The sequence below is a fragment of the Natator depressus genome, chromosome 5 (assembly GCF_965152275.1).
Source record: "Natator depressus isolate rNatDep1 chromosome 5, rNatDep2.hap1, whole genome shotgun sequence".
In the NCBI taxonomy this organism is placed as follows: domain Eukaryota; kingdom Metazoa; phylum Chordata; order Testudines; family Cheloniidae; genus Natator; species Natator depressus.
Genome location: NC_134238.1, coordinates 109,583,084 through 109,595,836, shown reverse-complemented (window position 1 = coordinate 109,595,836; position 12,753 = coordinate 109,583,084). Strand labels below are relative to the sequence as shown.

Genomic DNA, 12,753 nt, shown 5'->3' with positions numbered 1-12,753 from the left:
ACCTCCTATGAAATGAAACCAATGAGTTTCACAAAGCTCTCTGACAACTGGCTAGAGATAGGCCTGGACCACAACTGTGATAGGAAACACCTTCAAATGTTCAGATGTGGATTTTGCAGCTAAAGTCCATCTCTCCTATTTACTTTGATCTGGTAGCTTCAGTACCTCTTTGTGGCTTCCCCAGGTAGGAGTTTCAAAAATAAATTGCTGTCTAATGTTATATGCAACATAAAAGTGTTAGCATTTTCACTGTGCTTGCCTTGGATTTGTAATCCACAAGTGGTCTAATCCTGAAAGTGCTGAGTCTAATCCCTCTCCCCAACCCTCACTACAACTGAGGAGTCTCTACAGTTCTCAGGATCAGTCTCTTAGGCTACTCTTCACCTTTCAGTATTTTTTTTAAAACTTCCATGCCCTGTTTGTCTCTCCTCCTTGCTTATTCAGTCCATCTAAATTGTCTCTCAGTGTTTGTCCAGTAGTTTTATTGTCTATCCTGCCAGGATACAGCCCCACTCATTAGAAAGCATGCTAACTTTTGAAGAGAGTCCAGATTTTATTTCAAAACAGTTATGTCAATGGAGGGTGAAGTGTTTGAAATTTATTACTAAACATCCCCTATCCACATGCTGTAACACTGACAGCTGGTTTCAGAGGGGTAGTTTGTTTGTATTTTGCTGCAACATGCCATTGCAAATCTAAAGTCATGTCAATATCAAAATATTTAGCATGAACTGCAGACATATGAAGTAGCATGTTCAATTACAGTTGACTGGCAATGCCAACAGAATGTTTAAATTAATATTCCAACATGTACACTATCGTAACAGATGTAGCCAAATATTCAAGATGTGTTGCATGTAGTCTCAAAACCTTCCAACAATTATCCAAGATAGGAGCAGACTCAGGTATTATCTATTGCTTGTATTTGCCATCTAAGCGGCCTACAAGCCAACAGCACTATGATAACTTTGTAAATTGCACCGTACAACTTCTAGGGTTAAAGCCTCCCCCTGCTACACAGACAAATATGGTGGCAGAAGGGGCATAAGAAGTCAAAATGCAGTGTGGAAACTGTGGCGCTCATGATGTGGACTGGACACAACATCTAGTCATAGTGCATAAACTTGAACTTTCATTTCCCTCCACTCCTAATATGATGGGACAGGCACCAGAGCCACAGGGGTCATGATTATTCAAGCAGGGAGCCTGGCTAGCACTCAGTCCAGCAGACATGATTTCTGCCACTGTCAGCAAGTGCAAACAGCAAATACAGGTCACAGCACAGTATGCTGGCCCTGTTGTTACCACCTTGCCCGATGACTGCTGGATGTCTCTTGCCTGCCCTGTACATATCTGGCTCCAGTCTGCCTGCACTTTGCTGCCACAGAGAGTATTTGGATTTGGTCTTGGGAAATAAAAAAATCTCTATCTTTCTAACGAAAATGAAGAATTCCCAAAGGAATTAAAAATTAAAAAATTTTAAAAAAATTGTTTTTATCGCTATGCGTGAAAAGCTGATTTCTCAATATAAATGTTATAGGCTCAATTCACTAGTGTGATTCTACTGATTTGAGTTCCCACAGTAGCACAAAGGAGATGGTTCAACTGGCACTAGGGAGACTCTCCGAATATAGGGGACTTCCAGTGGCACGGAACCACCATCGTGGCTCCAACACGGCCTGCCATCTTGTCTGCCAGTATAACTGTTGTGGAAAACAGGGGTGGTGGCTAAGAAGCCCATGAGTTCATCTAGTCCTTGGCTGCCAGACTGACTCCCGAAGGCTATGGTCAGAGGGTACAGGCTGCAGTAACTTGTTCCAGGAACCAAACAGTCTTCTGGCTTTCCCCAGCATCAGGGGAACATAAAGGTGGCTCAGAACAACTTTTGCCTGCCCACCCCTCCCCACAATCTCACACTTAGTGTGTTTCAGCAGGCTAAAATAAACTGTCCCTATATTTTGGGTAGGCCAATGCATGTAACTGAAGACAAGTGTTAAATCAATACAAGAATCATTGCTTAAGTTCTCCAATATTCTTCTTCCATTACCTGTCAGAAACTGTGCAGCAAAGTACAAATAAAAAATAAGAAAAAGCTGCTCCTTCCACTTTCCAGAGGACACTTGCTTGAAGTTCACTTCTAAATATTATTTATCACACAACATTTCACCATAATGAAGCTGTCCTGCTTCAAACTGTTTTCTTTCAAAATACCTATTAGTTCATGCATGGGAAATTAAAATGTAACAGGGTGCAAGGATGGGACATGAATCTAAGAAGTTTAAATTCACTTTCAATATACCATCAAATGGGATTTTCTATGTTTATATCTACCAGAATCGCATAATTGTTACATGATATTTGATGACAGCTCTGGGAAATGCAGCCACTAACGGCAGACGAAATTACTAACTAGTTCCTTCTGGTTGCTACCTCTCCAAGGTGAAAGGTTACTTCTATGTCTATCCAATTTCATCTCCTGAGAGTACAAAACCAATAAAATTAGCTTGACCTGTCTTGCAACTGTAGCTACAAAAATTTTGATTTAGAATTTATTTCTTAATCTGGCCTATTTTTGGTTGACCAGATAAATAAATAAATCTCCCAACTAACCATCTTTGTCGATAATCCAAAGATCTTAAATTGGTAAAGTGTTTCTGTCATAATAATTTATGTACATTCTATGTGAAAATGTCTACGTATATATATATATATACACTGTATGTATTGAAATGATTTCCTTTTAGTTCAAGGGGACATTGCTTGAGCTAGTCAAGATTCCAGGTTCAAAACACAAGCATTACAAATCATTATTGGCCAGTCAGACTCAAAATACAGCGGCTGCTATTAAAAAGTCAGCGTTTGCCACTAGTCAACATGCACTGGTAAAATTAGTTATAATTAGTGCAAGAAATAATGGTGGTAATTGTTAGAAAACTGTATGTTAACAGCAATCAAATGCCAACTACTGTAGCCAGCAATATATAAGCACTTTGTGATATGCTTTGCATCATAGAATCATTGAATATCAGGGTTGGAAAGGACCTCAGGAGGTCATCTAGTCCAACCCCCTGCTCAAAGCAGGATCAATCCCCAATTTTTGCCCAGATCCCTAAATGACCCCCTCAAGGGTTGAACTCACAACCCTAGGTTTAGCAGGTCAAACCACTGAGCTATCCCTCCACCCTTTTCTATCTTCTGGAACCTTTTTCTATTGTATTTGACTGCTGGAGGATCAATATTTAGCCAATCATTAAACTTCAACCCACTATTGACCTCTTTCCAATTCTACAACATCATTCCTATTTAATATATAAAATTGATTCTTTTGGCCATATTTTTTATCTGCATTCTTTTGTAAATGGCCTGAAAATTGCCTTTAAAAGGGCAGCAGCTGGGAAAGCCTAGGGTTTTAAACAATTGCAATGGGAAAATTTTTCAGAACCAATTGGACAAAAGATAGCATAAACTCAAATTAATACTATACAATGTGTAAATAATTATCATAATAGGCATAACCTTTGACTTTCATCAACTTTTAGACTCTCCAAATGCCAAGTCTGTTAAGCTTTAGGCAATCAAATGTTTGGCTATTTTTGCCATATGTTTTCTTTTTGCACTGGGATCCAAGCTAACGTCAGATGGTAGCATAAGCTACAGAAACCAGCTGAGCCCCCAGTAGTTCAGTAAGCAAATGCATCTGCAGTGGCAGAATTATTTGGTTCTGTATGTGTGTGCATATATGACCATAGCAAGAGACAAGCACAGAAAACGATGCTAGTTCGTCTCACTAGGCTGCTTTATGTTATTCTTCCTTGTGTGAATAAAAAATGTAAGTCATCAAGAAAGAAATGTAAACAGCAGTATTAGCTGCATTAATCATTCACAGCTGAGAGCATGAGCATGGCATTTGATATTCAATGGGCCCAAATGGGAAATACATGTAGTTTATTCTTAATAGCTTCCCATTGAAGCCTTTTTTATTCTTCAAACAGATGTAGCAAAGCCGTCTTTTAGACAGTGCGCATTGCAAAGCACCGTATACCGGAAAAGGGGAAAGCAAATTAACCAGAGCAAAAAGCAAATTGCCCTCACCTCCTCCACAGGATTCTGAGCATTCCGTAAAGCCCTCGTATTCCCAGTCATAGAGTTCATCAAAATCCTGGAGGCCCCCATAGATCAGTTCGGTTTCCTCAGGGTTAGATTCAGCAGCCTCCCCACTGCAGGGGCCGCTGTAACAGGCTCGTTGTGATGCAGGTTTGGGACCTTCACATTCGTCAATTGGCAGGTCAGCCACAGACTGAGAGAAAGACAGGAGCACCTGACATTTCACTGGCCGCACCTGGCTGCCCACCCCACATGTGACACTACAGGCAGACCAGGCCTCAGGAATAAACCTATGGTAAGCAAGAGAGAGGGCAAAGTAAGCAGCAATGTCCAAGATAATTGGGCAGCATCCCTTGTCCAGTGCTTGCAGAAAACATCATGATTTGTCTTGGAAACAAGTGCTTCATCTCATCATACAAGTACTTCTGTAAAGTGCTCATCACAGCCATGCATCTTGGACACCTTACGGTTCTTAGGGCAAAACTCAGTATAATCCTAACGTCTCTCTCACCCCCTTTCTCTCTCCTCTAATCAACACACACAACATTCAGAATCCCAGATGTGAGAAATGAAAGACACCTATTACATCATCTAGTCAATTTATACCTAAATAGATAAAATACACAAGCAGACAAAGAAAGAAATACTATGTTACAGCATCCTGGAGCCCTTTGGAAATGGGAGACGCTATATAAATACCATCTATTATTATATAATTTCACCATGCTTAGCAGCTGATAAGGCAAATACTGGAAATAACTTCAGGAATTTATATTTTTTGTCCAGCTTCCTAGACCCAACTTTTACATTATGAGTTCTAGGTCCTTTCTTCTTCTCTTTCCCTCCCGCTCTTTAAGAGGACTCACTCACTCACTCACTCACTCTTTCAAGGGACCCACTATTAAGAAGAGAAGGGAAAACTGGAAGGAGAGCCCTTGGTGACCTTGTTCTGTTATGACTGACCTTATAGTGTCTGTTGTTACTGAATGGCTGGAACACAGTTGACATTATGGAGTCCAGCTGTGGGAAAGTCTGAAGGATGCCACTGTCTGCCACCCCCCAGAGGGCATCTCTGTATTAGTGGCACTGACTAGTCCGTAAAAGGGGAGGGTTGGGATCAAAAGTGGAATACTTGACAAAGAAAAATATGAGTTAAAAATAAATGGTTCTTTTAAAGAAAGCCATGTACTTGTTCCTTTTAGGTGCAGACACTCATCTGGTAGGCCACCAGCCTTCTCCTATTACAAGAGTTTCCTAGGCTCCTTGCAAAATGACCGATCCTGTATTTAAAAGAGGCAGTGTATTTTCCTATAGGATTTCTTAGTTGCTGCTGTTGGGCATAGTGCACAGGACCCATTTCAGCCGAAAAGATTTTTGCTGTACCATTTAGTATTTACGCAAGGTTCATAAAAATGTGATAAATACAGCAAGCCAAACCGTGCACATTGGTAAGTTGAATAAACCCAGAGTAGCGTCATTGACTTCAATAGATTTACTCTGGATTGATGAGAGTTTGGCTCATTGGTTCTGTAACATACCTAACAAACCTTGATGAAAATATATTTTAACGAAATGTGGAAATTAAAACAAAAACAACATAGAACATGAATTTGTAAGGCAATAAATAACAGTGGGCCAAATGTTCAAAGGTCCCACCATCCAGCCTTCAGTTTGCACATACAATCAGTTGCATGTGCAAGTGAATAGTGCTTGTATGTGAAAACCCAGCTGTGCATGCCAATTAGATACACATCCATTTACCTACTTTGTGTATATTAGCACTGTTTGCATATGTAGGCTTTTGCATGCAAAAATAATTGCACCTGCCAAATTGTGGACACCAGAATTTTTTTGAAAACAGGTCCTCATTAAATTCAATTTTAATTTTTCCAGACTCATATTCAAAACACAAGATGACAGCTCTCTTGTTGTCTCATGTGGTATGATGCGTAGTATTTTATCTCTCCCCCTCTTAATTTAGATAGCATGATCTCAGATCTTCTATAATTATGTAAGGGAATTTATTTCAAAATTCAACATGATTGGCACTCAGAATGTGGCTTTTCAGCCAAAGATCATCTCATTTATAAAAACAACATAATGGACTTTGCTATTTTAAACAGATATGGTGGTGAGAACGTCCATACTTTGTTTTGTCATGAAATGATCACATTAATTTAACTTCAAAACTCTCTAGAGGGCAGCTGAGCAGCAGTGCATACTTAGCTTTGTGAAAGTAGCTGCAGGAAAACTGGTGAAGTGGGAGGCTGAAACATAGAGCCTAATCCAAGACTCACAGTTAACTCATGACTTCAGTGGACACTGGATGAGACCCACATAAGGTGACCAGATGTCCTGATTTTATAGAGACAGTCCTGATATTCGGGGCTTTTTCTTATATAGGCGCCTATTACCCCCACACTCCGTCCCGATTTTGCACACTTGGTATCTGGTCACCCTAGACCTACAGCTTGCCCTGCTGTCTTTATGGGGAGATCCAGACCATTCTGTATGACTGTACTTACATGGGTGCTGCTCCTTGAGAATCTGCGTATCCAGGTATATTATGAAGAATCAGAATGAATATTGACTGACAGAACATACATGATCTAAGGTGCAGGGTGAAAACCTCTTTTCCCTTTCCTCACTGCCACTCCTCTATCTGTTCCATTATGCTTCCTTTTGTTCCTTTCTTAAGATACCATTTACATTTTTTAAAATCCTCTTTGGGTTACTCTGGGGTTCAGCTTAAGATCTGGGTGCTCAGAACCTTTGAAAAATCACAGGTGTCAATTTAGACACCCAAAAAATCAAGATACCCCAAAGCAGTGGCTACTTTTAGTGACTTGCCCAAGGTCCCAGAAGGTGTCTGCGATAGACCCACGTCTCCTGACTGCCAGACCTGCACTTAACCACAATACCTCCTCTCCTTCTCAATACGTGGCACTCTTCCCCTAGAGTAAGTACTGAACTAATGCCGCAGCATTATCACAAAGAGCACTGTGCACTTGGAGGTGCCATTGTTCAGATGAGATATAAAACAAGATCATGATCACTTGTCATTCAAGATCCCAAGGCTCCATTTGCCTGGAATAGCCCAAACACACTGGTCAAATGCCAATCTGGGTAAGTACATTCTTCTTCCCTACATGTTCCTTGCAGTTTCAATTGAATGTAATATTTTTCTTCACGTTGTATCACACCATTTTGTAGTCTCAGTGTTTAGTGTTAAACATTTACTGTTTTTCTCCCCAGTAGTGGATACAGCAATCTGATATACAGTATGTACATACTATACACATTAACTCCCTAAGGCACTGTGGGATCCTTCTAAATGAAAAGACACAAACATTATCTAATGTTAGTTTAACACATGTATGATCTTTTATGCAGCTGCACTTACAGCTTAATTGGATATGATTAAACCCCAATATGGGAAGAAGTTTTCCCTGCTTTTGTTTCTTCTTCTGTTTCCTGAAATTGATGGAGAGAAGCACTGACAGACTGGTCCTGTTGGTAATATTTGTGTGTGTCATTACTGCCATCTTGCTCAGTCAATATATTTGGCAAAAAAATTCAAAAAAATCATATATTTAGTATTTTTAGTCTATGTCAGAACAACTTTTAGTTCACTTTTAACCTGTAATTAGTCAATTTCTATGTATAAATATCTAAAAGATGCACTATTTTAATAGGAAAAAAATATCTAAAAGATTCACTATTTTAATAGGAAAAATGGGATAAACTATATATGAATGTTTGCATACACAAAAATCTTATTGAAGAATGTGAAATAGTGCTTAGGTGACTCTGGTACACTGATCTTTCTGCCTATGTGAAATTCCCTGTGGGTTCTGTTCACACAGATGCATGTCAGGAATTTCCTTTTGTTTCTTACTGAATCAGCCCCATCACTAAGCTGGTGCCATCTGGCATCCAGATATTATTGTTTGCCCTCTGTTTTTTATGGCTCACACCAGGTTTATTTATAGCAATGTTAACATAGAAAAGTGTTTTTCAAGAGTTACACAGCAAAAAACCCACCTTCCCAACAAAACCAATCTGATTAAAAATAGAGCACCCCATACCTTTTCAGTCATGTCTGTGGCTCTTTCTGACTCTGGCTGTCACAGCGTGTTGGTGTAAAACTGAGCCCCAGTGAAAGAGCTCTCACATAGATATAAATATCCCTCATGTATGATTTTCTCGAGAGTGGTGAATGACCATTCCTCAAATGGGTAATATTAGATACATGATATATGTAATGACAAAGGAGCACAAAGACTTCTAGAACTACCTTCTATAGTTTTAATAACCATTATGTGATTTTCTTTTCATTCTAGGTTCATTCATATAAAAGGTGTCTAACTCATTATTAATTATTATTATTATTACATTAGTATTTCAGGAGCATGGCGAAAAGAAATCCTATGGCCTGTGTTATGCATAGACTTGGAAGGATTAGATGCTTATTGGTAAATGTAGATAAACATTAATTTCACCATACACAAAAAAAATATTTCCATCTATAATAAAAGAAATTTACTGATAGGCAGAGTATGAAAAATGATACTTGAGAGCTAGGAGTTTGATGTAAGGATATTTACTTTCTATATTTTGACATGTGATGTTGACAATTTGTGTTTTAAAGGTTATAAAACTAACTTTTGAATCTCAACATCTACGGTCACTAAAAAACTACTCAAATTCCAAGCCCAGAAAGAACGATTGTGATCATCTAGTCTGACTTCCTATACAACACAGACCATAGAACTATCCCCAAATCATCCCTAGATCAGATCTTTTAGAAAAACATCCTATCTTGATTTAAAAATTGTCAGTTGATAGAGAACCTATCACAATCCTTGGCAAATTGTTCCAATGGCTAATTACCCACACTGTCAAGAATATATGCCTAATTTTCAGTCTGAGTTTGTCTAGCTTCAACTTCCAGCCCTTTGATTATGTTATACCTTTGTCCGCTAGATTGAAGAGCCCATTATAAAATAGTTGTTCCCCACGCAGATACGCATAGACTGTAATCAAGTCACTCCTTAACCTTCTAGTTGCTGAACTAAACAGATTGAGCTCTTTGAGTCTATCACTATCAGGCATGTTTTGTAATCTTTTAATCATTCTCGTGGGTCTTCTCTGAACGTCTCCCATTTATCAACATCCTATTTGAATTGGGAGCACCAGAGCTGGTTGTCTGATCCACCCCCATTGTTCTACCGCCTACCCCCCCACCCCAATTATTTCCTGAAACGGTGAAAATTTAAACAAACAAAAACAAATGGTTAAAACCCATAACTTTGTGCATCTATGATAATTTAAATTGATAATAAAAATACTTCTAAACAAACATTGAAATCAAATTCTGCCAAGCCTACTTATGCAGGAGGTAAGACTAGATGATCATAATGGTCCCTTTTGGCCTTACATTCTATGAATCAATCAGACAGCTAGGTCCCGTTATGCTAGATAGTGTATGCATATGAAATTTTTAAAAAAGAGTCACTGCTCCTAGAATCTTACAAATTTAGCATTGATCACAGACAACAAGAGGATACAACAAACAAATGGAAGGGATGTAACTGTGAAACACCCATGTTTAATATAATGCCACAGTCACAATGCAACAGCTGACCAGATTGCTATGTGTCTGGTAGGCAATCAGGACAGAAGTAAACTTTATGACGGATGATGTAGTGGCTTTATGGATTTTTATGGGATGGCATAGAAGAAAGAGTGAAGGTGCTTGGGGGAAATTGGATTAACTGGCGACAATGGCTGGCATTATTAACAAAACAGAGGCAGGAGTTGATGGCTTCATAGCATATTAGAAATGACAGAAGCTATCTTGTCAAATATATTGAAAGAATTACTATTTATTCACAATTAATCATGGGCTGGTACAATGTAGGCAGGAAAATCTCATGGACATGGAATGGATGAACAGAGCAGTCTGACTGGCTGAAGAGACTTCCAATCCTTATAACGGTCTTCAAGAAAACACAGCCATCAAAACTGTATAGTCTCTTCACCAACCAGATCACTACACTTCCAAATCTGCCACTCAATTGAATAACAGGGGCTTCTGTTTTAAAAACCATTCCCCTTCTCTTTCTCCCTCTATTCACCTCTTCTCCTCTCCTCCTTTTCTAATGAAAAGCGAAGAGGGGCTCCAAAGGAGAAGCCAACAGCCCTGCTCTCCTGAGCTGAGCAGGGGGGCTTCAACGGAGAAGTCAAAAAACTTTCTCAGATGAAGTCCTGCTACCTGAGCTCAGCTAAATGGAGTGGAATAATATGGATGGCTTCCTTTTGGAAGCCCTCCTCCTCTCCCCGCCATATGAATAAGAGATGGTGAGGAAAAACTGCAGCATTTTTGGAGCTATTTTGTACAATGTTTACAATGAGTTGACATGTTAAAACAGAACTGTATCTCTTAGGTGGATGAATTTTCATACATATATGATCATATTTCAGTGGTTCAAATTCAGAGCTGGTGTAAGAGGCTGGAACTCCATTCACCCTCTTATACCAGTGCTGTATTTGGCCCAATGTCTAAAAATGTGTCTTTCCCCACCCCACTACCCTACCCAATAAATTCAAGAATAAGGGCAACAGTACTCCAGTGGGTGCTAAAATATGCACACTGTGGATATGCTGAGGTACATGATTCTAGCTTGTGTCTCAGTATACTCGAGAGGTGTGTATACTGACTGTCAGATTCACTGTCATGTATTATTGGGTACTTAACAACGAATGTTTATGTTTTTTTTTTTTTTTGTAATTCCTGTGTGTTAGACTCTGACAAGTGACTGTATAAAACCAGCAGTTTACAGCATCTCAACAAGTCCAGAGTAAATTTTCCTCAGTTTTGTTTTCGTAACTCCAGCCCAGCAACCCCAGCTTGGGATCTGACGGTTAAGATTTGCTCCTTCTGCCTCATGTACCACCAGATAGGGACCCAAACTAAAACCCAAGATTTGGACATCTCTGCTTGTAGAAGATTGAATATGGATGGACCTTTTGCAACGTTGTCTCACATCTATTAATCACCATTAATAAAAACTCTGTGTTAGGATCTTATTTAATAACTGTGTTGATTATGCAAGGGCCATAAAAGAAACCTGCCCACTCTCCCAGAGTGTTCTACTTTTTGTAAAAGTGTTCTACATTTTACTCCTGTGCTGGCTCTGCAGGGCTAATATGAGTAAAATGTAGAACACTTCACCCTGGTTTCTAGCATAAGCTCAGAATGGTGCGCCATTGATGTTCCACATGGGACAGGATCTGCCTATGCAGATCTCTTTGCAGGAACGGGACCTTAATTTGGTCACTAAAGTGAGCAAATATGACTCTACATACACACCAAGAGCAGATCTGTTCTGTAAGAAGGTATCATAACCACACTTTAAATATTATAAAATTCTTAGCTTCCTTTCATCTTATAACCCAAGCCCTGTTTTTATATCATGGATCATATACTCATTTTTTCTCCAGAGTATTTTGAAAAGACCTCTTCAGTATTTTCTCTGCAATTCATTCACCTTTTCTAAGATCCAGCCATGCTGCAGTTCACAAATCCCTCATGTTAATATTAAAAAAAGAATGTAAAAATATATAAAACAAATTAACACATTTTTTAAAGCAATGTCAAAATTAAATTCTCAAAATTCAGCTTAGAACTGTGGTCAATAGGCTGAAATCACAGCCTCCTCCCTTCGTCACTTTCCAGCAGAAATGTGGGCTGCATTTCAAATCATCATCATATTTCAGTTTAAGCAATATGATTCTTTTTTATAAATTTGCTGACAATACAGCATTTTCATTATGCTTTTAGAGAGCAATTATAGTTTGTTAAATACATATTTAGAGGAGTGGTTTAATATGGTAGAAAAAAAATAAAAGCTGGAAGAAATCACCAACTGTTCTCCACAAGTTAAAAAAGATTCAAATAGGTTCATGTGTTTTTCTGGATCTTGTCTATGCATGAACAAACTGAACATATGAAGCACATAAAAGACTATGTATACACGTCACCATATTACATGCTACAGCTGGAACTCATCTGTATATCGGGGAGATGGGGTAAAAATAATTATTGTCTTGAGCACAATATTATACATTTCCTTTGCTTTATACTAGTACTCCAACTATAATCTACTTCAGTTTGGATTAACTGTGCCAGAACTGCAATTTTACTCCATGAAGGATAACATTTATGAGCCTAATAGATGGCTGTAGTTACGGTGGAAGGAGCCATGTGTTTAACTGCACCATTCTGATTAAAACTATCAAGAATTTATTATAAATACACATTTACCACTGTTCCCATGTCAAATAAAATAAAAATGCAACATGCTCATTCTGTATTAGTAATTTCTCTAAAGAAGCTTTCTTTTCATAGCAATTTAATTGTCCTAAAGATGTTTAATTGTCAATAAACAGATTGTCTAAGAGACTGCAATTTATTAAACATCTTGAGCACAATTCCATTGCTATGAGAAGGAAGTGGCAGTGGAAGTAATGGGATAAATGCGGGCAGTCTCAGCAGGGCCACAAAACTTCTTGAGAGAAATTACAAATACCATAATGAGCATGCTTCCTTCTCCCCCGCCCCCCATCCCGCCACACTGGAACGGT

The 12,753-nt window shown here is 38.8% G+C and overlaps 1 protein-coding gene across 2 annotated transcripts in view; it reads right to left on the bottom strand.

Annotated features, from left to right (window-relative positions):
* The window catches only part of ADAMTSL1 (ADAMTS like 1), a 272,535-nt gene that overhangs the window by 114,333 nt on the left and 145,449 nt on the right, over positions 1-12,753 (bottom strand). For both annotated transcript variants that reach the window (XM_074953445.1, XM_074953446.1), the window contains one exon: positions 4,093-4,394. In XM_074953445.1, the coding sequence (XP_074809546.1) occupies positions 4,093-4,394 (302 nt within the window). The remainder of the gene's footprint in view (positions 1-4,092; positions 4,395-12,753) is intronic.